Raw genomic sequence first — 26,568 nt, 5'->3', positions numbered from 1 at the left:
AGACCAAACCATTTTCTAAGTTTGGGCTCCCTAATGTCAACAAATTTGGCATTTTTTAAATCCAGTTTCCTTCTATTGCAATTTTGACTGTAGTACTTGTTGGTTTCATTGCTAATATATTAAAACAGATTGTTCCCAATATATAATTCTACGATATCCTCAATGCTCTGTGTATCTTTGGGAAATATGTTTGGACCCAGAGATCCTTCAAATTTATTATTGGTCCTCGGTAAATCACAGTCTGACCACTGTGCATTGTCTTCTTCGTCTGATTCAGTCGAATCAGTTGGAACCGTAGAGTTCGCTGAATTCTTCTTGGATGTATTTCACTATCTTCCAAAGATTCTGCTTCACTTTCATTTTTTTGATATCCCATGTCTTCTTCCCAATCAGCCAAGTCGTCCGGAATGTCAGACAAGACGTCTGCACATTCATCGAAAATAATCCTATTGTCTCTTTCATCTGCCATGATGAAAGGGCACAAGTACTCATAAAAACAAAAACTTGTTGACATGTGTATAACGTACTGTTACCTAAACAAACCACAAACAGAAGGCAAAAGATACTAAAGTGCTGTCGTCGGCCACTGCGCAATACTATGCTCACGACACCACTGTGGTGTCGCCGGCCACTGAGCAACACTATGCAGACAACACCGGTGTGGTGTTGCCAGCTGTTGACCGCTATTTCGGGCATGACACCACTGTGCTGTCGTGACAGCAGAGTGTTAATAGGAACATTATAGTAGATGTAGCTGTTGCTGTGTCAGTCTTAAGCTCAAAGACTGGTTTAATGCAGCTCTCCATGCTAGTCTGTACTGAGCAAGCGTCATCGTCTTTGCATATCCACTGTAACCTACAGCCATGTGAACCTGTTTACTATGGTCTCCCTCTCCAAACTCCCCCCCCCCCCCCCCCCCTCCCCTTTCACCTCCACCCAAAAATTCTACAATTCCTTCCACTACCACACTGCCAATTTTTTAATGCCACAAGAAGTGTTCTATCAATCAACCGCTGTTTCTAGTCAAGCTGCGCCATAGATTTACGAGGGCGGTTCAGAAAGTAACCTCCGATTGGTCACAGTGCGGGTTTTGGGGGGAGTAGCGACGCCATCTGTGCGTTCACGCACTCAACAGGTCAGTCGGCATCAAGCCGTGGTCGAGTAAACGTCGTACCTGCGCTAGTTTAGTTTTTGTGGCAGTTTGAAATGTGTGCTGCAATAGAAAACCCCGCCAAATGTGAAGTGCGTGCTGTCATAAGGTTTTTTACAGCCAAAGGATATTCTGCAGCAGCAATTCATCGTGAGCTTTGTGCCGTGTACAGACCAAGAGTTATGAGTGAAGGAGTTGTCCGTGAATGGGTACGTTTATTTAAAAGTGGACGAGAAAACGTTAATGATGAAGAGAGGAATGGTAGACCATCATTGGTGACTGACAAACTCGTTCAGACAGTTGATGCAAAAGTTCGTGAAAATCGACGTTTCTCAATGTCGGAGTTGTCTACTGGTTTTCCACAGATTTCTAAGACTCTCTTGTACGAGATAGTGACAGCAAGATTGGGTTACCGTAAGTTCTGTGCACGATGGGTGCCCAAAATTCTTACCGACCACCACAAAACTCAAAGAATGGCCTCTGCATTAGACTTTCTGTCACGTTATGAGGACGAAGGAGAACCATTGTTAAACAGAATCGTGACCGGTGACGAAACCTGGATTAAGTACGTGAACCCTGAGACAAAAGAACAATCAAAGATGTGGGCACATTCAAATTCGCCTACCAAACCAAGAAAAGCCTCGCAAGATTTTTCTGCCAGAAACAACTGATGGCAACGGTGTTTTGGGATGCCAAAGGGGTGTTGTTGGTTGAATTAATGGAACGTGGTACGACCATTAATCAAGACGTGTACTGTGAAACAATAAAAAAGTTACGATGGGCTATACAGAACAAACGCCGTGGTATGCCGACTTCCGGTATCGTTTTTTTGCACGATAACGCCCGTCCTCACTCTGCTCGCAGAACAACGGCCCTTCTTGAGTCCCTCAAGTGGGACGTTATCAACCATCCACCTTACAGCCCAGACCTGGCGCCAAGTGATTATCACCTCTTCATGCATTTGAAGAAATGGCTCGGGTCACAGTGGTTTGATGACGACGAAGAGCTCAAAGATGCGGTCACAGGCTGGCTCCAGGCACAAGCGGGTGATTTTTATGCAGAAGGAATTTCAAAGCTTGTGAAGAGATACGATAAGTGCCTCAATCGCTATGGAGACTATGTAGTTGTAAGATGTATATATTAAAATATTTTTATTTAACTTGGTGTATTTTTTTTAAATCAACCGGAGGTTACTTTCTGAACGGCCCTCGTATTTTCACCTCAATTCAATTCTCTTGTATTTTGCCCAGATAACATCAATTCCGCCACTGAAAATATCGAATCAAAGAGGTTGTGGGACATGGGAATTCAGGATAGGTGGTGCACTGCTGATCTACATCATCCCATCACCTAGAGGTCAGAATACCTTATAAGCAATGGCCAGGAGCTCTGTGGGTGTATAATTTGCTGAGTGAAGAGTGTTGACTTCATCTTCACGATGTGCTACTCTCTACTGGAATGGATTACAGATTGCTGTACAGAATCTTAATTGCTGTGCTGATAATCACTTTGTAAGGATTTGCAGATTTTCTGGTACCAAAAAAATGTGTACAGAAGGAGGAAGAGGATTCCAGCCACAGTTCAGGGGCACACAACTCCAACTCAGCACTCACTGAGTGAAGGTGCACATGGACCCAGAGTTTCTTAAACTTTGGCAGCAGCAGTTAATGCTGAAACAGCAAAACATCAACAGCAACAATGTCAACAGTAACAGTCCCACTTGAAACAGTGGCTGGCTTTGCAAGCCAAGCTCAAGCAGCAAATCCTGCTTCGACTAGCAGAGCCACTGCTATTTCCATCTTTTCAGTCAGAAGCTGAGTAATGGGACAGCTGTAACTGGCACCTCTCCCTGCACTTCCAGGCAGTTAACATTTCTGATGTAGCATTCAAACGTGCATGTCTTCTGTCTACTAATTTTAAATTGTTGATTTTGTTTTGCAAACTTAAAGCCATAGCAGACACACAAACTTCAGAATTTTCAAATATTTGTAAATTATTTTATTCGTATTATGAACAAAAGTCATACACTCTAATAAATTGTACACAGCTGAACTTCAAGCTCTTTCCTACAAATGCCACTTAACATGCGCTAACTCCAGTTGCCACCAATTGTATGGAGATTCTTTTGCACGAGGTGTAACCATATGGTTTGCTTCAGACCAAAAGTATGTTCACAAGCACTACAGTTGGGCAATCCAACACTACAAAAGGTTCTTAAACTTGCTGCAGCTCATGAGACTGCACGTCAGGCATAATGCTTATTTAAGGAACAAGATGTGTCTTATATCAACAGCTCATCCTGTTCCAACATAAAATTGCAGAACTAGGACTCAGATTACTCAACTTCTAGTAGTGATAGCACCATTCAAAGTTTATCCCATTTCCATCCATCCCAATCCCAGAACCAGGAATTGAATCACTTATTCCCTAGCAGAGAGAGTCAAATTAGACAACAACAAAAAAAATCACACTATCCCAGATATCTGGGAAAAAAGCTTAAAATTGGCCAAAAATGATGATGTCCAAATCAAAATCCCATATGTCCCCAAAAATTCACTCTGAGGAAAATCTGCTATCTTGGAAATTTTTTTTGAGTGTCAAACACCATAATTGGCCAAGGATCCGATTGGCTTCATTTCTGAGCCAAACTGTTTGTTTTGCCATCTACGTCAACTAAAAATAAAGATAAAAATACAAATGCTAAAATAATCAATTGTACTTCTTTAAAATGTTGTTTTAAATTTTGAAGAAGTCAGAAACAGTTAATATTCCATATATTTTGGCACAATATTTGTTTATGGCGTTCTTTCATTAGAGTGCATCGTTCAGACAGCAGATTAATTTGATGCAAAACTAAAACACCTTATGTCATGTGAACAGCGCACTGCAATGCTTTGAAATGGAATCATGAGACAGGTTATCAGAGCAGGACATTCAGATAGATTTGGCCCTTCACCTGTTCTACATCCAAGGCGTGATTCCATTTTTCCACACTGCTTGAGACTTTAACTATGCAAAATATTCTTACAATCATTTACAGCAAATGTTGCAGGTTGGAAACATCATGACTCCCTTGGAGTACCATCAATTCGTCAATTGAGGCTACTTCACTGTCCGACAATCTGAAAAGTTATGGTCAAGCATGTGGACAGACATGACTATAGAGCAAGTCTTGATGAGAAATATGAACATGGTGGGCGAGCTCATGCATGGACACTTGTTTGGAAACGTGTGTGCTCAATGACTGCACGTACACATGTAATCAATGTCATGAAATATTTCTGTGGAGTGTTCTCTGAAATCTCTGACCAACATGTGGAGCTACAAGTGCCTCACAAAAGTTCGGGATATGCACATTTAGGGACAACAATGAGCTGGCTTCATTTACACAATCCTTTTTACGGCCCAAACAACCTTCTATTGACTGTGTCTGCTGGGATGGTAGCTAATGACAGTGTTTCCTGTGACGAAGCTCTTTCACCTGGTCTGCGTGCAATGAAACTGACTGAGTGTCAGCGATTCAATGACGTCTATTTACAGAGAAAAAAATGGAAGTCACAACTCTTGCCTGTGTGTCTATAATGGTTAAGATCAAAGACACTGTCATCAAAATAAACCCAAATAAATTTCTTCATCGCCAGCAGTGTGCTGTATGCAACATTGATGCCCTTGGAGTATACCTGAAATATGAAATAACAGCAAGGATTTCTGCAGTGTTTAACATGCTGTTGATGCAGAAAGACTTTAAGTCAACATTAAATGACATCCTTGTAGAGCTGGCACCACCCAAAAATAACTTTCCATCCAATGCAGAGATACTGAGTCGCAATAGGCACAGTAAAAAGATTCACACACTCATACCTTTCGGCCATTAAGGCCTTTGTCAGCAGTAGACACACACACACACACACACACACACACACACACACACACACACACACACAAACAACTTGCACACATGTCTGCAGTCTCACAGAGCTGAAACTGAGAGTAGTTTCAGCTCTCTGAGACTGCAGACGTTTGTGCCAGCTGTGTTTGCGTGAGAGTGTGTGTGTGTGTGTGTGTGTGTGTGTGTGTGTGTGTGTGTGTGTATACTGCTGACAAGGGCCTAAATGGCTAAAAGCCATGAGTGTGTGCATCTTTTTATTGTGCCTATCGCGACTCAGCATCTCTGCTATATGGTGAATAGCAACTTTCCTTCTCTGGTATTGTTACATTCCATCCTGGATTTTCCATTGTTTGATTTCCATCTAATGCAGTGTTTATAGTTGTTGGGTTCCTACTGCATTGGGTCATGCTGTCATGGCCAGCAAATTACAATCAATTCTGCGTCCATTATGTCAACCACATCAATAATCACTGTAGTCTGGTTGTCACTTAGGTCTTCAATGGCTACAACTCTCCAAGTATCAAAAGTGAAGAACACACCCTCAACATCTCATCGAGAAGCCGTTTTGATTTATGTGAAAAATGAAGTGCGCTTCATCATTCTGTTATTGTGACATCTGACATGAGGTAGGATCGAGGCAATTCAAGCTCCTGGAGACATGAATATTGTGAAAGTAATGACTGCTGTGCATAATGCCAAGAACAGTGCAGCGTCGGTAATAGTGGACAAAGTCATCGACCTTCTTGTCCTAATAGCTCCTATACCCAACGCTGTAGTTAACCTCCAAATGCTAATACCAGGAAAGAAAATGCTGAATGCTATGTTTTCAGCAGTGAACAGATCTTTGTAACAACCTTCTTTTTTCCCATGCAACAACTTCTGCCATGTTCAGAAAAGGCAAAAAGGGATCGTTTAAGAAGTTCAAAGAAGGCACTTGTTTAAGGGAAAGACTTTCTGTCTTCAACAAACCAGATGCTACACACCAAGAAATCACAGCAGCTGGAGAATATTTCCTTTTAGATTTGAACGGCTATCGTGTTGAAGACAACCTAGACAGTGCCAGACATCAGCTGTTCTGCAGGACTGTTGCAAAGCAATCCATCAAAACAACATTTGATTGGGTCACACTTCTGTCAACATCTGCAGTGAATAAACAGTATTCGTACTGAGTTTATCAACAGGTAAGAAAGATACTACCTTTAACTGATTTTCATCATTACCTACAGGTTCAAGTATGCATGGGGGGAAGAAATGGGGATGAGTCACGAATGCTGGTCAGCGTAAACCAATTCTGAATGAAGACAAACCAACACCAGAGCAAGTGCTTCACATTAGATCTTGCAACTGTAAATCTGGCTGTGAAAACAAGTTCATATGCAGGACAAGTGGCTTACACTGAACAAGTAGAGGTGACTGCTGTGCTGGCCATGGATGTACAAATTGGATAAACTTCACAGTCTCTGACATCACACAAGACATTGAAACACTGACTGACACATAATGCAAAAAGTCATGTCCATCGTTTTTTTCATCTTTATAAAAGCAATTCAAAGGTGGTTTTTTTCCCACATAACATTTTCTTGTCATTAGTTTTTGGCCAGTGAGCGAGCATTGATTCGGTGAACCAATCAAGCTTACAACAACTTTGTCCATTTTCCATAAAAACAATGTATTATTGTTGCCATTTTTCCCATCTTATGTAAATTATTTAACTCACTGAGCTAAGGGATTTTGTGCCCTGCCCGGACAACAACATTAATTCTGACATTCTGTATACGGACATTATCGAGTCAAAGTAATTGCGGCGCACAGCGACTCAGGACAAGCAGTGTACGTGGTGACTCAGCCAGCCCTGCCACCTAGAGACCAGAATGCCTTTATAAGCAGCAGCCACGAACTCCACAGACATACTGCTCACCAAGTAAAGACTGTGAATCTACTCGAATCTGGCCACCACAGCTGGGATGGACTGTGGATTGCTAAATAGAGTGTTGATTGCTCTGCTGATAATGGCTTTGTAAGGACTTACAAACTTTCTGAAACCTAACAAGCAAGCATTAAAGATTCAAACCACCTCTTTAGTTATTGCATTTATTCACCTAATCCCCAGCATTATTCTGTAGCATCATAAATCAAAAGGTTCTATTCTCTTATTGTCTGAATTGTTATATTCCACATTTCACTTCTGTACAAGGTTACACTCTACAGAAATACCTTCAGAAAATACTTCCTAACATTTAAATTTATATACAGCGTTAATAAATTTCTCCTATTCATAAATGTTTTTGCTATTGGCGGTCACCATTTTATATCCTCTCTACTTCAACTATTGTCAGTTTTTTGGTGCCCAAAAAGAAAAACTCAATGACAGCCTGTAGTGGCTCAATTCTCCAACTGAATTCCCTCAGCATCACCTGGTTTAATCCAACTACATTCCACTAACCTTGTTTTGCTTTTGTGTTGTTCATCTTATAAAACCTCTTTTACGACACTATCCATTCTGCTCAACTGCTCTTGCACGTCATTTTCCAATCTCTGACAGAATTACAATGACACTGGCAAACCACAATGTTTTTACTTCTTATTCATGAAACATAATTAATTTATAAAATATCTCCTTGACTTCCTTTACTGTTTGCCCCATGTACAGACTGAATTAACACCAGGAAGAGGTTACAACACTGCCCCATTCCCTTCTCATATGATACATAAATTACTCACTCCATCATAGAGGGCTCCTTAGTCTTCAAAATGTGATCTGTGAGTATCCATGGCATTGACATTTCAATAGGAAACTGGAAAAAAGAGAGATCATTAACAATTGCTTAATGACACCACAATCCATACTAAGAATGTCCATCTTACAAACAGTTCCAACCTATGATACACATATCCATAACCACACAGTATGGGTAAATCAAAGCAAGTAACGCACGAACAGCGAGCATAAGATACAAGCCAAGTCAGTTAGTTTTTCACGTGTTAAATGACAAACCCTAAAACAAAATCATGCAAGAACATACTTATTTAATAAAAAGAAAAAATAGTTTTTGCTGTACTATTTTGAGGATGCAAGTAATTATAAAGTATATAAATGTTTTTGAGAATATGTCATTGTTATTGCAAAATATGAATAGCACTTATTCAATTGCACATAGACATAATCATAAAATAATTAATTTTATGTTACTAACAACCAGTGTATTAGATGGGTTATCAATTAAAAATTGTAATAAAACTGCAATGATGAATGAGTAAAATCTGTAAAATGCATTGCACTTGCCTGATTGTTTTCTTCTTTTTGTCAAACAAGAACTCCTGAACTGAGAAGCATATTTGTGTTACATTAATTATCAAAGATTACTTTTACAGATTTGTACAAGCTAAAACAAACATTCAAATTTTCTCATCACATATATTTGCTACAAAAATATATTAAATTAATGTCTCCGAATAAAGATAGAAATACGATAAAAGAAGCCAGTAACTAACTAACTAACAAAGAAACTAACTAACTAGGAACTATTGATGACACTTCAAAAGCATTTTTTCCTACTTACTGATCTAATTTTTAAATTTCATGTTCTATTAAACTACTGCAGCAGAAGACTACTCAACATTACATATTATTTTAATTAAAGTGAAGTGCTCTTCCAGGTTGAAACATGGATTCTCCGCAAATTTTCAGCAGTAACACTCACTGTCATCTTCATCTTCAAGTTACTGTTTATTAATGCTGGGTTGGCCTCTCACCGAGACTTCCTCATTCAGCCAGCAAGGGGTGTTGTAATACGGGTTGAGGGATTACTATATTCCTGTCAAGTTTGATTCCTACTGCTGGGTGATTTCATCTCAAATCATACAGGTCATGTCAACTTGTGGTCGTGAATTTCTCTGGAAAAAATATAAAGAGTGTCCGATTTATCATTGACCACCCTAAATAACTGTTTTTCCAGATGCAAATTATAAAATGTTTCGAGCAAATGTTCTTTAGCCATCCAGGGGACAACAATCAGCATCAATGCCTTTGTTGTAGCTTTGTTTATTGCAAAGATATGAACAGCGGTACGACTTAAATGGCACGCTGTATTTTTTATTCGGTAATTCATTTCCTCTCCTAAAGACGTATTCCAAAAGTAACACAGTGTATTGCAGAAATATCTTCATACTCAAGTAACGGTATTAGCATCACATCCATTGTGCAGGAACTCACTAGAAGAATAAATTTAGTGACAACCCGCCCAAACAATCACCATCACACAAATCTGAAACTGAAGAAGATAAAGCAGATGTTTATATTCCTGGGTGTGAAGTTGTTGGCAGATTCAAAATTGTTAAGGCTTTTGTGGCCACTTGTTGAGAAACTGCTTATTGGCTTCTGTCTCGGGTTCTTCGGCCGACATTCATCTAATGATTTTACTGACGTTTCGCCAGCACGAATGGCTAGCATTGTCAAAGCTTCACCCTCCATTGCCGGTGGTGAACTGGAGCCGAGCTCGCGGCTGTAGACTATATTTACCTGGCACGCCAACGTCAGAGGGCTTGTCAGCGGTCATTTCCGGTGCAGTTATCCTCTTGCTACCTGCGACGGTCATTTGTTGCAGTACGGGAAGCCAGGATCCGTTTATCTTAAGGCTTTCCTCTTTCTTGTTGAAGCTGTTCACGTGTTTTTGTATTTCTACAGCTTCTCTGAACAAGCGCACGTGATAGTGCTTCTCTACAGCCAGAACTTCCGTGTCAGCGAATTTTATCACATGGTCGGTCTCACTCAGTGCGTGCTCTGCCATGGCCGATTTCTCCACCTTTCCCAGCCTGCAATGCCGCTTATGTTCTTTGATCCTGCTATTGATTGATTGTCCAGTTATTCCGGCATAAACTTTTCCGCATATGCATGCTATATGGTATATTCCCGACATTGCAAGTGGGTCCCTTTTCTCCTTTGCTGATCTAAGACACTCTTTGATCTTCCTTGTCGGTTTGAAAATCGTCTTTACGCCATGTTTGCGCAATATACGGCCGATTCTGTCTGTCACTCTGGGAATGTATGGCAGAAAGGCCATACCCGATATTTCTTTTTCTGATTCCTTACTTCGCCGAGTGTTTGGCTCTGTTACACTTCTAATATAATTTGTGAAGTACCCATTGCTCCTCAGAACACTTTCCAGGTGTTGCATTTCGCGTCTGAGGTGCTGTGGCTCACATATTCATCCTGCTCGCGTTACGAGCGTATTAATCATGCCTCTTTTCTGGCTCGGGTGGTGGTTTGATAGTTTGTGCTGGTATCGGTCCGTGTGTGTCAGTTTTCTATAGATGCTGTGTCCCAGGTTGATAGATTGCATGTTAGCAAGTCTGCTGTAGCCCGACTATATCCCCCCTTAAATGTCCAGGAAAGGCAAGAAGCACAAAAAGAAAGCAGTATGTAAAAAGAAAAGCGGAAAAAATTGGAACAAGTTTTACACTAGCAACATCTTCTCAGAACTTCGTGAAGTGTATAATGTAGATGCACTTCATGTAAAATCTGAAGATAGTGATAAGTGTACACAATGTGATGTGTGGTTTCAAAACCTAAATACTGCTATCTCCGCAGCAACCTATAATGAGATGGTAAAGTTACTGACACTGATACCAGGTAGCTACTCTTAGCAGCAGATACCAAAATACCTACCCACTTCCTCACATCATTTGATTTCAAAAACTCATAAAATAAAGAATGAGAAGAGTATTTGGGCATTGTAAGATGCCTCTTACATGAGGAAGACATTTTTACCAGACTTAATGAATTATTGTCTCTTATTGATGTATTCATGATAGTTAGGAAGTGCTGTAGTCCGTAGCCGGCCATGAATCGGAGAGCATTTCCCACGCTGGCTGGCTACGCGACGAAGCGACCATATGTCGCGCATAGTGGGGTGGGGCTTGGCGCTGGACCGTATTAACAAGCGTTAGCCTGGGAAATATACACGACGGGATGTACCGCCATCTTGGAGCCAAAGTCACCGATTTTGTTTGTTTATATTTAATAATTAAAGTCATTTATGACAACATGAATATTAGGAGGAGCCTCTGGATGTTTAAAACTATTTATCATAATTTTGCCTTGTTAAAATTCACACCCGTTTATTAACAAATGCATATCTTAGTAAGTACAAACTTGATCGGAAATCCACGAACTGTGACGAAACTAGTAAGAGATATGGACTGAGCGCCAAAATCGGCGGTCAGCGTTAAGAGCTCTTCCTGTCATGTTCGATGGTAGCCATGCTCTCAGTTACGAGTTGTTTGTGACAAGAGTGTTTCATTATTGATCTAATAGGAATACAAGTGATATTACGGCATTCTGAATGTTAATTTCGAGTAAATACATACCCCAAAGTTCATCGACAGCAATTTCAGATAATTAGCTTCCACCGACAGAGACAACCAATGCGCCAATGAAGAATCTGCATGGGACGACATTTACGAGAGGTAGGAAGAAATCCGACGACACGACCCACCAAGGAGGATCAAGAAAGGTCCAACTTACACTCGGAAATTCCAGGTGGAAATGCTGACCAGTCATACTGTACGTTACATATACCACCCTCTACGGACTCGCGGCTAAGCTGAGTAATAACAGTAACAGTTTAGAAGTGAGGGGATCCTGCAGCATGCCCAGACTCTTACTGTGGGCATCTAAGTGATGGCAAAGATTGCAGCAGGCAAAGTCCTAACCAGGCTGATGTTATCTATGTTAGTGAAAATGGTGAAAAAGTTAAAAAGGTACAAAGATATGTGACAAGATCAATAAGAGAAGCAAATCTCCTAACGAAAAAGGAGAACCTGAATTTAAAAATTGGTCTCACAAAATTCTACTCCTTATGACCAAAATAGGTAAAATGTCAACCAGTGAAGGAAGTATGCACATGTATTTACTGCACTAATTTGAAACTTGTCTGTTTTTCCATAAAACAGTGTCACAGGAAAAAAGTACACAGAGATGGACCTGATGCTTCTGTGTATATGTCAAGAGCTGCACGATAAATGCTGGTTGCAGGACTGTCCAATGTGTCCTGGTGCTGAAGTGATGACCGTTGAAGCATTACACCTTCAGGATACTGACAATGATGTTACCTATGCACTGGTGGGGGTAGGGGGGGGGGGGGGGGAGGAGGAGAGTTGGTGAAGAGCACAGCAGAGCCAGAGAAGTTTGTTACAGAGGTAGTAAAATCAGCCACATCCCAGACACATTAATTTTTCGTTTCGACTTTGCTAAGAACTAGTCTGTTGCTTTGCATAACAAAATTCAAAGTCACCACTGGCACACATCACAGGTATCATTAGTCACATGTGTTGCTCACTTCCTTGGAACATCACACTGTTTTGCTGTTGTCAGTGATGATCTCATTCATGACAATGCACATACATGCTATGCTGTCAGCCTGTAAATTGATGATATGGCATCTAGAGGCCATGCGTTTCCTATTTCCTACACATGTGTATGTGACTGATGGTGCAGCATCTCATTATAAAAACTGCTTTCAACTTTATGAGCTTGGTCAACACTGTGGTAAAGGAATTAAGACCAAAAAAATGGATATTTTCAGCAACAGGTCACGGAAAAAGTACATGTGATGGGGTAGGAGGTATCTGTAAACATCTTGCAACAAGATTTAATCTCCAGCAGTTACAAGAGATGCTATTGGATCTGTACACACCATATCAACACTAATAACAAGCATGAAACTCTTAATTTTAAATGAAAGTACATTAAGGGAATTCCATTTAAAAATAAGAGAGGAGTGTTCTGCTATGAAGCCTGTGGTAGGAATTCAATCAAGTCACTACTGGGTTGCATCCCAGAGTGGCACATACATTTCAACAACGGTTCTCCATGAAATGCAGCCTGTTACTATATGTGAAATGCAAGACCACAGTATACATTAGAAGACTTTGTAGAGAGCCACTTCATTTCTTGTGTGTATGAGAATCAGTGGTGGGTGGGGCACAATAGTGTCTCTCATGAACTGCAAGATATAACCGTCTCCTTTAGGACTCCTGATAGTCCTGTTAATGCTATCAAATGGCCACCATCAAAAGATCAGCAAGCAGTTTCCGTTTCCCAAGTACTTTTCTCGCTGGATCATCCTTGTCTATGTGCAAATCCAGCTTGGCTATACAAGTTCAGTGAGAAGCAGATGAAAAAAACAAATGAACCCTTTTCAACAGTGCAGTGTTGACTGTAGGCAATTATAATTCATAGAAAGTCATGAAAAAGTAAAATCATGACAGAAGACTACAATAATTTGTGAATAATATCATAAAAAGAAAAATGGTATATATATTCTGATACTTGTTATAAAATGTTCTTTAACAAAATTATGAATTGTTTTCCCACTCACTTGTAATGTTGTAAGTAATTATTTTGATTCAGAAATACCAGTTTTGCATGACATTTACTTAAAATAAGCGATCAATTTAAATATTTAAGCGTCACATTTTATACAGCCAAGTATTACCCACACTGATTGCACATTCCCTATGTACAATGACCAACTAACGTAGCATGACATTTCAGAACATTTACAATGAGGTTTTTGGAAAAAATAATCTCTAAATAACAAAAAAATCAGATCCTCTCATATTTATGTACGAATATTTTGACAGCTTGAGAATTTCATGCATTAATGTCATAGCTGACAGTTCCTTCCACTTCATCATTTTTCAAGACAATTAACATCCTCCCCCCCCCCCCCCCCCTCCCCCAAAAAGAGCTCAGAAGCGTGTATGTATTAATCACGTGTCATAGTACTGTGAACAAAGTATTTATTGAAAATAAATTCAGATCTCTATCACCTTTGGTTTCTTTATTACAATTTTTCCTTTTGTTATGACATTTTCACAAATACTCTCATTTTGGGAGGTCTGTAGCATCTTAAAGAATCGTCATAACATCAAAATATTGTAGTTTTCAAGAGGTATCATGTGGAACTTCAACATATATTTTATTTAGCAAACTTTGAAATAGTGATGTAACACATTCACTGTTGGCCTGAATGCTCTGAGATCACCCTGCTTCTGTATGTACACTGACCCAGAATCAAGATGATTGTTGGGTAACTGAACCAGCCCAGCATTCATCAGGCATCTGAAGACAGCAAGATAACTCTTTGGCAAAAATTTATGGAGGACCTAAGGTTCAAACAAGCAGAGTTCTGGATGGATTAAGTTTTAACCTTGTATTCAGTGATCCCACAGGACATTACTGATCATGTAAGGCTTGCCACAAGTCACATTTTAATCGCAGCCAAGCTTCCTCAATCAAACAGCAGCAGAGCGTACAGAGAGGGATTCTATGCTTTGTGGAGAGATAAGATCTAGTTGTACTTCCGGTTGACAAGGGAAATACCACAGTGGTCCTTAATGCTATAGAGTATTGTAGCAAAGTATTATCACTGTTGGAGGATAATACATACAAATCCCTAAAATGTGATCCTACACTGTGATACAGCAGAAAAACAGCAGTATTGCTGAAGAATTCTAGTCTATCTGTATAGCTTAACCAATATCCACAAGGAACACATTCCACTGAGATCTACTGTTAGTGTTATTGGTTCTCCCACCTACAGGTTTGGTGGGTATTACACAACGATCCACCGCAAACAGTACTGGTCTAGGGTGACAGCCATCTGCCGGCAGAGTGGGTGAAACTACAAAAATTAGCAGACATATTATCCGTGCGCCAAAACAGAAAGCAGTTCTAAACTGCCATCAATCCGTGCATGCACACTAGGTAGCGACAACTGACACATGCCCAAAGGGAGTACCTCAGTGCTTTCTGCTTGTTATTTGCTTACTGTCGGTGGTTAGTAGCTAATTTCAATATTTGTATTGGGGATTTTCCGTGCTTTTTCAGTAAGTAGGTTTTCACAAATGCAGAAAAAAAACTTTATTTTATACAAGTTGTTTGTGAAAGCATTCTTTATTTTGATTACTTCGTATTATAGAAATGAAATGGAGCAAAGATGCATTAAGCGTCTTACTTCAGGCATACAGCGATGGAAGGTGTCTATGTGACACGCTGTATCATAATACAGTACATTGGCAATCGTTTCTTTCTGAGTAATATGCGAATAATGTTACATGGTAATTTTTGATTTGTATCGTCATGCCTTAGCTTACGAAAGTTCATGTTTGCTTTAATTGCATCTCTTGCTTTATTTCAGTATGCCAGAAAAGAGATACTAGCAGTGATGGCGAGAAAGTCAGTGCAGTTTCACCCAATGCGACAGACGATGAGTGCGAAGCTCTGAGTAGCACATTGCATTCCATTTTCCAAACTTTGAAAAATAACACAAGTGCACCTTCAAGTATTAAAGAGTTGCAAATTGCAGTGCGTACACCCACAACAACTTCTGAAATGGTGGGCTGTGCTATTCTTTGGCCAAAAACCAGATACTTCTGATTCCTCAGTCACCAGGAAACGTAATGTCACAACCAGCCTGCATCATGGGCATGTCCTGGTATTTTATCAGTGACCTAGGTTGGTATGATCACAAAACATATAAATATATGATTTCATTCTTATTTTCGATATGGTGAGATAGCCTCCCTCATGACTGTGTCACACTTGCTCATTCCATCTTCTATTGTAGACAGCAGCTTCTCAAAACTGACCATGCCCATCCTCACAAAGTTCCGAAATTCTTGCAGATCTTCAGGCCTCAGTTCTCTCATAAGCAATATAATCCCCTGCCTTCGTTTCTTCTTTTCAGCCAATATCGAACTCAACAACATCTGGGTTTTCGTTTTTGTTGTTGCTCTGCCCTAATCCAAAGATTTACTGTCACTGCCAGAGCAATAGCTCCAAAAACAAGTGGGTCCTCCACGTGCAAAATGTAAATTTAGATATAGATGTACCTGTGTAATCAAGTATCATAATATAAAACTAACTGTTGAGTCTGTAATTCAGATCAGTAGTAACCTACGTAGTAGAATAACAATTACTTAATAAATAATGATAAAAAATAATTTCTTATTAATTAGGAACTTTGAGATCACATAAATAATTTGAATGAATGACGTTCCAATGTGTCACACGGACCCTCTTGAGCCTCGCGCGGTAGAACGAACGACTTTACAAGAGATCAGATGGTTCTATTTTTGTTTCGCGCATTATTACCATCCACTGCGCATGTGCATTAGGTATATCCTGCATGGATGGTATAATAGGTCTACGTGAACCAGCTTGGAGTCACAGATATGCACACTTGGGGGTGCTAGTACATAGGTGTACAGTTTATGCACATAGTGTAATAGGGGCTTTAGCCAAATGTTTAACAAAACTATATTTTCATCTTGCCTGCAATATATTGCAATTTAATGTAATTTCATACTCCAAGCCTATATTCAGTAATCTAGATATTTAGAAGGTGCATGTTCGTTATAGGTAATCTGTCCCTCTTGTGCAGATGTGGTATGAAAACAACATTTCTGTTTTAGCTTTATTCTGAAAACTGTGATGACAGATGAGTCTGTCACACCACATAACTGACCTCACTGAAGCAGAAATTCTATAATTTTAGTTGACAGGGTTTAGAGCAATAAACATTGAGGTTTGTGAGTTTTCCAGCACCTACTAAAGATGTTTTATGACTAATTCCTTGGCTGAGTCTATTACTCGACGTACATTAGACCCTTAATGGCTAATATTTGATATACACACAGTTTCACATCAGGTCAGGGTGGAAATATGGTTTTATAATTTGTGCAAAGAACATATCTAGGAAATTATAAATAATTTATATTTTTCTACTAACACACACACACACACACACACACACACACACACACACACACACACACACGGCAATAAACCATAAAATAAAAACACATATCATAAAAGAGGAAACAAAGCCAAAATAAAAAAACTAAACGGCAACTACCAATACATGAGGCTAGTTAAAAACTACAGAAAAAATTGATGATACGTTCCTTAACATATTGAACTACCCACCTCCCAAGCTTAAGAGTTCACACACCATATGAGATATACAAAAGCAGAGAAAAATAATACAATAGAAGCTCTAGTTTAAAATATTTAATTCCATGGTCTGAAAATTCAGTTTTTTTTTTTTTTTTTTTTTTTTTTCATGCACAATCCTGCTACATCTGAAACTGTTTCACCAGCTGTTAATGTATACCTTCTGATCAAAAAAATATCTGGACATCACTATAGAATGTGGACTTGACCACTAGATATCATGAGAGGCAGACTTGCTAGTATAAAAAGAGGCAGAGAGTAGTGTGTTAGCAGCAGAGAAGCAGTAACAGCATACTGGGTCAGTCAGCAGAGCTCAGTGACTTCGAATGTGGACTACTCACTAGATGTCACCGGAGTAACAAATCCACAAGGGGCATTTCAACAATTCTGAAGATGCCCAACTCAACTTCTGGTGATGTGACTGTGTAGTGGAAATGTGAAGAATGAAGGACAGCTAAGCGAAAACGAGACTGTGTTCACAGATTAACGGACAAGAACCACTGAGCATTGCAGAGGGTGGTTGCAAAAAATTGCACGAATCAGTGGAAGGAATCACTCTTGATTTCCTAAGTGCTACCAACAGTCCAGCTAGCACTATTGCACATAGTAAGTTAAAAAGCACGGGGCACAACCGTCGAGTGGCTCCTCATAAGCTTCACATTTCCATAGTCACTGCTAAGCAACAGATTATGTGGTGTAAGGAGTGACACCACTGGGTAGTGAACAATTTGAAATGAGTGATGAATCACACTATAGACTGTGGCAATCCAAAGGAAGGGTTTGAGTGTGGCAAATGCCTAGACAATGTTACCTGTCATCATGTGTTGTGCCGACAGTGAACAATGGATGAGGTGTTGTTTGGTACGTGGGTGTTCTTCATGGTTAGGGTGTGGTCCCTTTATTGCACTTAAGAAAACACTAAATGCAGAAGTATATGAACACATTTTGCAACACTGTGTATTGCATACTGCAGAGGAATAGTTCAGAGATGACAAGTGTTTGTATTATAAAGATAATATACCTTACATTAATTTATCAATTTTACTGGTTACTGAACTCTGTGGCTGTGGACTAGAAAGACAGTCACTTTTTTATTTATACTAACACACGCTTTGAGTTTTTCCCCCATCTTACATTTTCCACTAGCACATTGTTAAAAAAATCAAATGCAGTTTGTATGCTGCAGCTGCCCTGTGCAAAATAATGATCCTGTTTAACTACTACACTTCACGAGTTGTGCACTATGTGATCTAAAGTATCTGCACACCCCAAAAACATAAGTTTTTCATATTAGGTGCATTGTGCTGCCACCTGCTGCCAGGTACTTCATATCAGCGACCTCAGTAGTCGAACATCATGAGAGAGCTGAATGGGGCACTCCGCGGAACTCACTGACATCGAACATGGTCAGCTGATTGGGTGTCACTTGTGTCATACGTCTGTAGGTGAGATTTCCACACTCCTAAATATCCCTCGGTCCACTGTTTACAATGTAATAGTGAAGTGGAAATGTGAAGGGACACATACAGCACAAAAGTGTACCACCTCATCTGCTGACCGACAGAGACCGCCGACAGTTGATGAGGGTTGTAATAGGCCGACATCTATCCAGACCATCATACAGGAATTCCAAACTGCATCAGGATCCACTGCAAGTACTATGACAGTTAGGTGGGAGGTGAGGAAACTTAGATTTCATGGTCAAGCAGCTGCACATAAGCCACACATCATGCTGATAAATGCCAAATGATACCTCGCTTGGTGTAAGGAATGTAAACATTGAATGATTGAACAGTGGAAGAACATTGTGTGGAGTGACAAATCACGGTACACAATGTGGCGATCCGATTGGCAGGGTGTGGGTATAGCAAAAGCCAGGTGAACATCATCTGCCAGCTTGTGTAGTGCCAACAGTAAAATTCGGAGGCGGTGGTGTTACGGTGTGGCTATGTTTTTCATGGAGGGGGCTTGCACCCCTTGTTGTTTTGCGTGGCACTATCACAGCACAGGCCTACATTGATGTTTTAAGCACCTTCTTGCTTCTCACTGCTGAAGACCAATTCGGGCGTGGCGATTGCATCTTTCAACACGATCAAGCACCTGTTCATAATGCACGGCCTGTGGCAGAGTGGTTACACGACAATAACATCCCTGTAATGGACCATCCTGCACGGAGTCCTGACCTGAATCCTACAGAACACCTTTGGGATGTTTTGGAACACTGACTTCGTGCCAGGCCTCGCTGACCGACATTGATACCTCTCCTCAGTGCAGCACTCCATGAAGAATGGGCTGCCAGTCCCCAAGAAACCTTCCAGCACCTGATTGAATGTATACATGCGAGAGTGGAAGCTGCCATCAAGGCTAAGGGTGGGCCAACACCAAATTGAATTCTGGCATTACCAATGGAGGGCGCCATGAACTTGTAAGTCATTTTAAGTCAGATGTCCAGATACTTTTGATCACATAATGTATGTTTACAATATACTACTCATTAAATGCATGTACTTTCTATTCTGCTTGTTGCTGCACCAATTTTCCACACTTATCAGCATGGCACACATCATCAGAAAAATAGCACTCGTAGATGACCCATTATAACTAGTTACTGTTCTCCCACAAAAAGAGTCTCTGCTCTTTAGCCCACCTACTCATATTAAAGATACAAACCACTTTCTTCTCCAGCTCTCTGCTATCAACATCCCATTAATGCCTCAATCTCTATTTGTCACTGTTGACGCCATTTCCTTAACACCAACATTTACCATGCCCATGGCCTTACTGCTATGGACCAACAACTTACCAATGCCCTTTCCACTCCAAACTGGCTACCACAATACTTACAAACTTAACCAATTATATCTTCACAATTAACTTCCATCTCTTTTGAGGAAAAGATATATAAACAAATCTTTGGCCTGACCACATGCCCCTGCATGGCACAGTCCTATGTCAATCTCTTTATGAGCTATCTAGAGGACGTTACAACATAAAGTCAAGCACTGGCACGCCAGTCAGGAGTGACAAAGAAGAGAAGGCTGTGAGAAGTAGTCAGCCAATCGCACGCTGACTGGACCTCTCTCCAAAACAACAACGCGACATCAGCAGCCCCTTTATGAAGAGGACATAAGCACCACGACCAACTGGTGATGGCCCAGTTCAATAGCAGTGTCAACTCTAGTCACTTCACTTGTATTCTCTATGTAGCACAGACTTGGGATTGTTTGTACTGACGAAGGTTAGTTATTTTGTGTGTTGCCATTTGCTTGGGACACATCTGTTAATTGCCAAAGTTAAGTATTGCGATTTTCTTTTTTTTAATAAAACTCATTCATGTGACTTGTTTGAATATTTGTCTAGCAAATCGAGTAAGCAGGCTTTCTAGACACTACAAAGGAAACCTTCCTAACCTCTCAAAATACCAAACTCCTTGTCTTGTTCAGATATGCAGATGATACCTGCATTATCTAGAGCCAGGGCTAACACACCCTATCCTCATTTCTCCACAGCACCTTCCCTCCCATTCGCTCCGCCTGGTTCTCATTGGCCCAACATGTCGCCATCCTGGATGTTGACCTTCACCTTTGATGGCTTTATCCACACTTCTGTCCATATCAAGCCCACTGAACATTAACAGTACCTGCATTTTGACAGTTGTCATCCCGTCCAAACCAAAAAATCACTCCCACATAATCTGGCCACCTACGAACAGTTTTGAAGTGACAAAAATTCCCTTATCCCCTACCTAAAGGTCTCATAAAAGCCTTTACAGACAGGCACTAACCCCCAAACCCATTCTGTGGACAGGTTTCCAAATTCAGCCACACATCAAAGCCTACTCTAGTCCTGTGACAGGCTTATCCTATCCCATCAAAGGCAGGGCCACCTGTGAAAGTAACCACGCCATCTACCAGCGTTGCTACAAGTTCTGCACAGCATTTTATGCAAGCATGGCCACTAAACGACTGACCACCAAAATAAAGGGCCCTGCTAAACTGTGGCCAAGAGCACCCAGTGGTTGTGCTGTTGAGCACAAGCAGCTCAATATCAAAGGCTGCTTCACAATTGTGCCATCTGGATCCAACACCAGCTTTCTGAACAAAGTAGATGAGAATATCAACAAAAATTACAAAAAGGACAGATTGCTACTCACCATAAAGATGGCACCTTGAGTTACAGAAAGACACGAAGAGACTGTTACGCATTATTAGATTTCAGCCATGGCCTCCTTTAGCAAAGAAAACATGTACACACTCACTCACACAAGCAAGGACACCTCAAACACACGACCACTTCCACCAGCAGCTCCTTACGGAATGCTACTGTCACTGATTAGCAATCTGGAGAGAGGTGGGGGCAGAAGGGTATCATTGGGAAGAAGGGAGGGGAGGGGAGGGGAGGGGAGGGGGGAGGGGGGGAAGGGTGTTGTCTGGCAAGCACCAGCAACTTCCAGGTGCAGCATCGGGAGATGCAGTGTGGGAAGGAAAAATGGGGAATGGAAAAGGAGAGGAGCAGGGAAGAGGAAAGGACAGGTGACTCCATTGGCAGAGGGCAGCACTCTTAAGAGGGTGAGGGAATCTGAAAAGGGAGAGGGTGATAGGATGAGAGGCAGAAACTGTTGGGTGGAGGGTATAGGGGACAGTAGGTTAGCATAGATTGAGAGCAGGATAATTTTGTAAGTGGAGAATGTGTTGTAAGGATAACACCCATCTGCACAGTTCAGAAAAACTGTTGGTGGAGGGAAGGATCCATACGGCCCAGATCATGAAGCAGCCATTGAACTCTAGCATGTTATCTTCAGCTGCATGTTGTGGCCCAGGGTGGTTTACTTTGCATTTGGCCACAGTTGGGCAGTGGTCGCTCATCCTAGTGGACAGCTGGTTGGTAGTCATACCAATTAAAATGCTGTGCAATGGTTGCAGCAGAGTTGGTATATGACATGGCTCCTTCCACAGGTGGCCCAGACTCTGGTGGGTGCAGGATAAGCCTGTCACAGGACTAGAATAGGAAGTGCTGGGTGGATGGATTGGGCAGGTCTTGCAGATAGGTCTTCCACAGGGATATGATCACTGTGGCAAGCGACTGTGATTAGGAGTGCCATATGGATGGAATAGGACATTGTGGGAGTTGTGTGGGAGACAGAACACCACTTTAGGAAGGTTGGGAAGGATCTTGGTAGATGTCCCTTCTTTAAGGCATGATGACTCACAATGAAAGCCGTAATCAAGGATGTAGTTCCAGTTTAAGATAGCACTGGGTGGCGGAGGTGGCACTCTTTTGTCACTGGCTCTTGGGGGTGGTGGGAGGACTGGGGATGTGTGGGGAAATGGCAAAGGAAATCTGTTTGCAAACTAGGAAAGGGGATAGTGTCAGTCACTGCAGGCCTTGGCGAGACCTTCAGCATACTGTGAAAGGGAGTTCTTGTCCCCCAGTGGCAAGGCTGTATGCAAGCCGATGTGGAAGGGACGGTAGCTGTCAAAATGCAAGTGCTGAGGTGCTGCTGATGGTTGGTGGCTTTAATGTGGACAGAGGTGTGGATGGAGCTATCATGGGTAGGAAGTCAGCATCTAGGAAGATGGCACACTAGGTTGAAGAGGACCAGGTGAAGTGGCTGGGAGAGAAGGTGTTCAAGTTGTGAAGAAATGAGGATAAAGTGTCTTGGCCCCTAGTTGAGATCATGAAGATATCATAAATGAGCCTGAACCAGGCCAAGGGTTTGGTTTTGGGACCAGGGGTTTGGTTTTGGGAGGCTAGGAAGGTTTCCTCTAGATGCCCCATAAACAGGTTGGCACAGGAGGGTGTCATGCAGGTGCCCATGATTGTGCCACAGAGTTGTTTGTATACCTTCCCTTCAAAGGGGAAGTAGTTATGTGTTAGGATAAAGTTAGTTTGGCGAATGAGGTAGCAGGTTTGGAGTCTGAAGGACATTGGGAAAGGTAGTGTTCAACTACAGCAAGACCATAGGCATGAATAATATTGGTGTATACGAAAGCGGCACCATCAGTGACCAGTAGGGAACCAGGAGGTAAAGGGGTGGGGATGGTGCAGAGTCATTGAAGGAAGCGGTTGGTATCTTTGACATGGGTGGCTAGATTACGGGCAACTGGTTGGTGGTGCTGATCAATTATGCCCAAAATCCTTTCAGTAGGAGCACAATAAAAAGCTACAATCATATGTCCAGGATTGTTGGGTTTGTGAATTTTGGGGAGCATTTAGAAGATGGGAGTGCGGCATGCCATAGGGCTGAGGAGGGAAATGGAGTCAGGGAAGTGGTTTTGGGGAGGGCCTTAGACTTTAAGCAGGGACTGGAGGTTATGGTGGACTTCTGGAAAGGTATCGCTTGGGCAGAGTTTATAGGTGGAGAGGTTAGACAATTGGAACAGGCCTTCCACTAGATACTCATTGCAGCTCATCAGTAGAGTGGTGGATCATGTGTTTGCAGGAAGGATGATTAGCTCAGGACCTTCCTAGCCTCCCAAAACCCCAGACCTCTGATCCAGTTCATGTTCACTGATGATATCTTTATGATCTGGGCTCAGGACCAAGACATCCTATTCTCATTCCTTCACAAGCTCAACACCTTCACTCTATCTGCTTCACCTGATCCACTCCAATCCAGTGTGCCACATTCTTAGATGCTCTGATGGCTCCATCCATACCTCTGCCCGTATTAAATCCACCAACTACCAACAGTACCTGCATTTCGACAGCTGCTATCCCTTCCACATAAAAAAAATCCCTCCCATACAGGCTTGCCACATGTGGATGGCAAATCTGTAATGACAAGAACTCCCTTTCCCAGTATGCTGAAAGTCTCACCAAGGCCTTCAAAGACAGGCACTACCCCTCCACCTGGTCCACAAACAAATCTCTTGCCATTTCCCCATACACTCCCAACCCTCCCTCCACTCCCAAGAGCCAGCTACAAAAGTGTAACCCTCCTCATCATCCAATACCACCCTGGACTGGAACAACAGAACCACATCCTTCATCCACCCACCCAGCACTTCCTATTTCAATCCTGTCATGGGCCTATCTTACCCCACCAAAGGGTAGCCCACCTCTGAAAGAAGTCATGTTGTATACAAACTCTGCTGCAGCCACTGCACAGTCTTTTATATTGATATGACTACCAAGGAGCTGCCCATCAGGAATAATGGCCACTGCCAAACTGGCCGAGAGCAGAGCAGACCACCTTGAAGCACAACATGCAGCTGATCATAACATGCTAAATATCAAAGGCTGCTTCATAACTTGGGCCATCTGGATTCTTCCCTCCACCACAAGTTTTTCTGAGCTGTACAGATGGAAGTTATTCTTACTCCGCTCCCGAAATTATCTCTATCTCAACCTACAATAACCTACTGTCCCCTACACCCTCCACTCAAGTTTCTGCCCCCTAACCTATCACCTCCTCTCTTTTCATATTTCCTCACCCTCTTTGTGTGTTGTCCTCTGCCAATGCATCCAACCGCCCTTTCCCCTTCCCTGCTCCCCCCCCCCCCCCCACACACACACCACCTCCTGGTGCTATGGCTGGTAGTCTCTGGTCCCTGTATGCCCCACCAGACAGCCCTCTTCTCTCCCCCGCCCCAGCCCATACACTACTATACCCCCACTCCAGATTCCAAATTGCTCTTCACGTGACAGTCATGTTCTGTTCAGAGCTGCCAGTGGGAGCAGTCACGTGTACATGAGGTGTGCTTGCTCTCGTGTGTGTGTGTGTGTGTGTGTGTGTTTTCTTTGTTGAATAAAGTTTTAGCCCAAAGTTATTAACGTATACCATTCTTTTTATTGTGCCTATTTGCAACACAATGGGGCATCTTTATGATGAGTAACGGTCTGTCGTTTTCCTAATATTATTGATATTCCAACTGGAGTTTCTAAGTAGATGGGAATTATTCTTGCAACTTGTCCATTCTTGTGATCCTCCTGGCCTCAATCTCTGTGAACCCACTGCCCCACACCATTATCCATCAGTCTTGTCTTCCTCTGTCCTTTCATCCCCTCCCAAAGCCACTCCACCACATCACTACCACACCAAAACCCATAACCATAACCATCACCATATGCTACACTTAATCATCAGTTCCTGTGCTCATATGTCCCTTCCTATCTCAGGCACCTGCTGCCTCTCTCTCTCTCTCTCTCTCTCTCTCTCTCTCTCTCTCTCTCTCTCTCTCTCTCCCCCCTTCACTTCTAACCTGCACGCCTGCTGCCTCCCTCCACACTTCTCCAACCTTCCATCCCACTTCCTGCCTTTTTTCTCCCTCTACCCACCACACACTACACAATCTCTCATTAAAGGATCTGTCTGAAAGCTAGTGAAGCTTTCATTCTTTCTGTGTTCCTGTCAACAATTTAACACTACTACTATTTGAGAGACAATTAAAATACATTTATTTCAAACGGTAGTCAAAATATACCTCTTCAATAATGTTTACTATGCAATTAAGGATTAAGCAAAGAGTTAAGTGTAGAGCTTGATAAAAAAGATGACACCTGTGTCGTATTATAATATACAATCACAATGTAATGTTTTATAGTAAAATGAGTCAACCAATGTCTGTAGTGATTCAACCAATATCTGTTGTGCAGAACAGAAATGTCTATCAAGTCTGACAACAATTGGCTCATAGAGAGGGGATGCTGACTTAGATTTTCAGACAGGAAGAATGGAAGATAGCTGTAACAGATATGTGGCAGTGTGCCAGTTGTGGCACTCTGATTGAATGTTGGCACTACGATATAGGTAGAAGGTTTTTGCCTCACTGAAGTGTTGGCAGAGATTGTTATTTCTTCCAGACAATGTGTGTATGGTCAATGGGAATGGCAGTTACTTCTGGATGGTCAGGTGGGGTAGGTGCCAGGCGGCAATGTTGTGGACTGGGACTGTGTACCAGTAAAATGGCCAGTGAAGTGAAGATTTGAACACTCACCTTGTGCAGTGTTTGTTTACAGTTTGTGAAGGTTGCTATAAGCAGCATCAAAGCTTGCACTGCTCTGTGTGGAATCCAGGGCAATTACTACCAAAGGTGCCTTCCAATAATCCTCAGAACAATCCATAGTCCTGCTGAATGCATGTGTAAGAAAAGTGGACTGCCAAACTGAGACATAAGCAGCAATTGGGGATGGCTGCTTGGCTATCAGGCTGGGTAACAGAAAAGGTAATGTTGCATTGGACTGAATATGTTGTCTAGTTTTTTAATAATGGCTCGGGGCAAATGTTATTTGTAATGGGTTAATGAATTGCTCAGTTTGATATATGAGTTGTATTTGTGTTACCTTACCAGAGCCAGGAAGTGTTACCTGTTAAATGACTGAAGCACAACTGGGTAAATTATCTGTTGTCTTGAATGTTGCATATTATTTAGGATAAAGGAAGATGTTAGGCTGTTAGTTTTGCTGAGCCAGCTAGTGGCTGACGTTAGTTAAGAAAGTAATAGTTATTAGAAAATTTTCATTTGGGAATTCAGTAAAATGTAAATTTTGGCTAACTGTGTGTGGTTG

The 26,568-nt window shown here is 41.7% G+C and overlaps 1 protein-coding gene across 2 annotated transcripts in view; it reads right to left on the bottom strand.

Annotated features, from left to right (window-relative positions):
* LOC126412261 (cytoplasmic FMR1-interacting protein) overlaps positions 1 to 26,568 on the bottom strand; it is a 149,843-nt gene that overhangs the window by 54,569 nt on the left and 68,706 nt on the right. For both annotated transcript variants that reach the window (XM_050081765.1, XM_050081766.1), the window contains one exon: positions 7,761 to 7,834. In XM_050081765.1, the coding sequence (XP_049937722.1) occupies positions 7,761 to 7,834 (74 nt within the window). The remainder of the gene's footprint in view (positions 1 to 7,760; positions 7,835 to 26,568) is intronic.

The sequence above is a fragment of the Schistocerca serialis genome, chromosome 7 (genome assembly GCF_023864345.2).
Source record: "Schistocerca serialis cubense isolate TAMUIC-IGC-003099 chromosome 7, iqSchSeri2.2, whole genome shotgun sequence".
In the NCBI taxonomy this organism is placed as follows: domain Eukaryota; kingdom Metazoa; phylum Arthropoda; class Insecta; order Orthoptera; family Acrididae; genus Schistocerca; species Schistocerca serialis.
The sequence above is the reverse complement of the archived record's forward strand: the minus strand, read 5'-3'. Positions and strand labels throughout refer to the sequence as shown.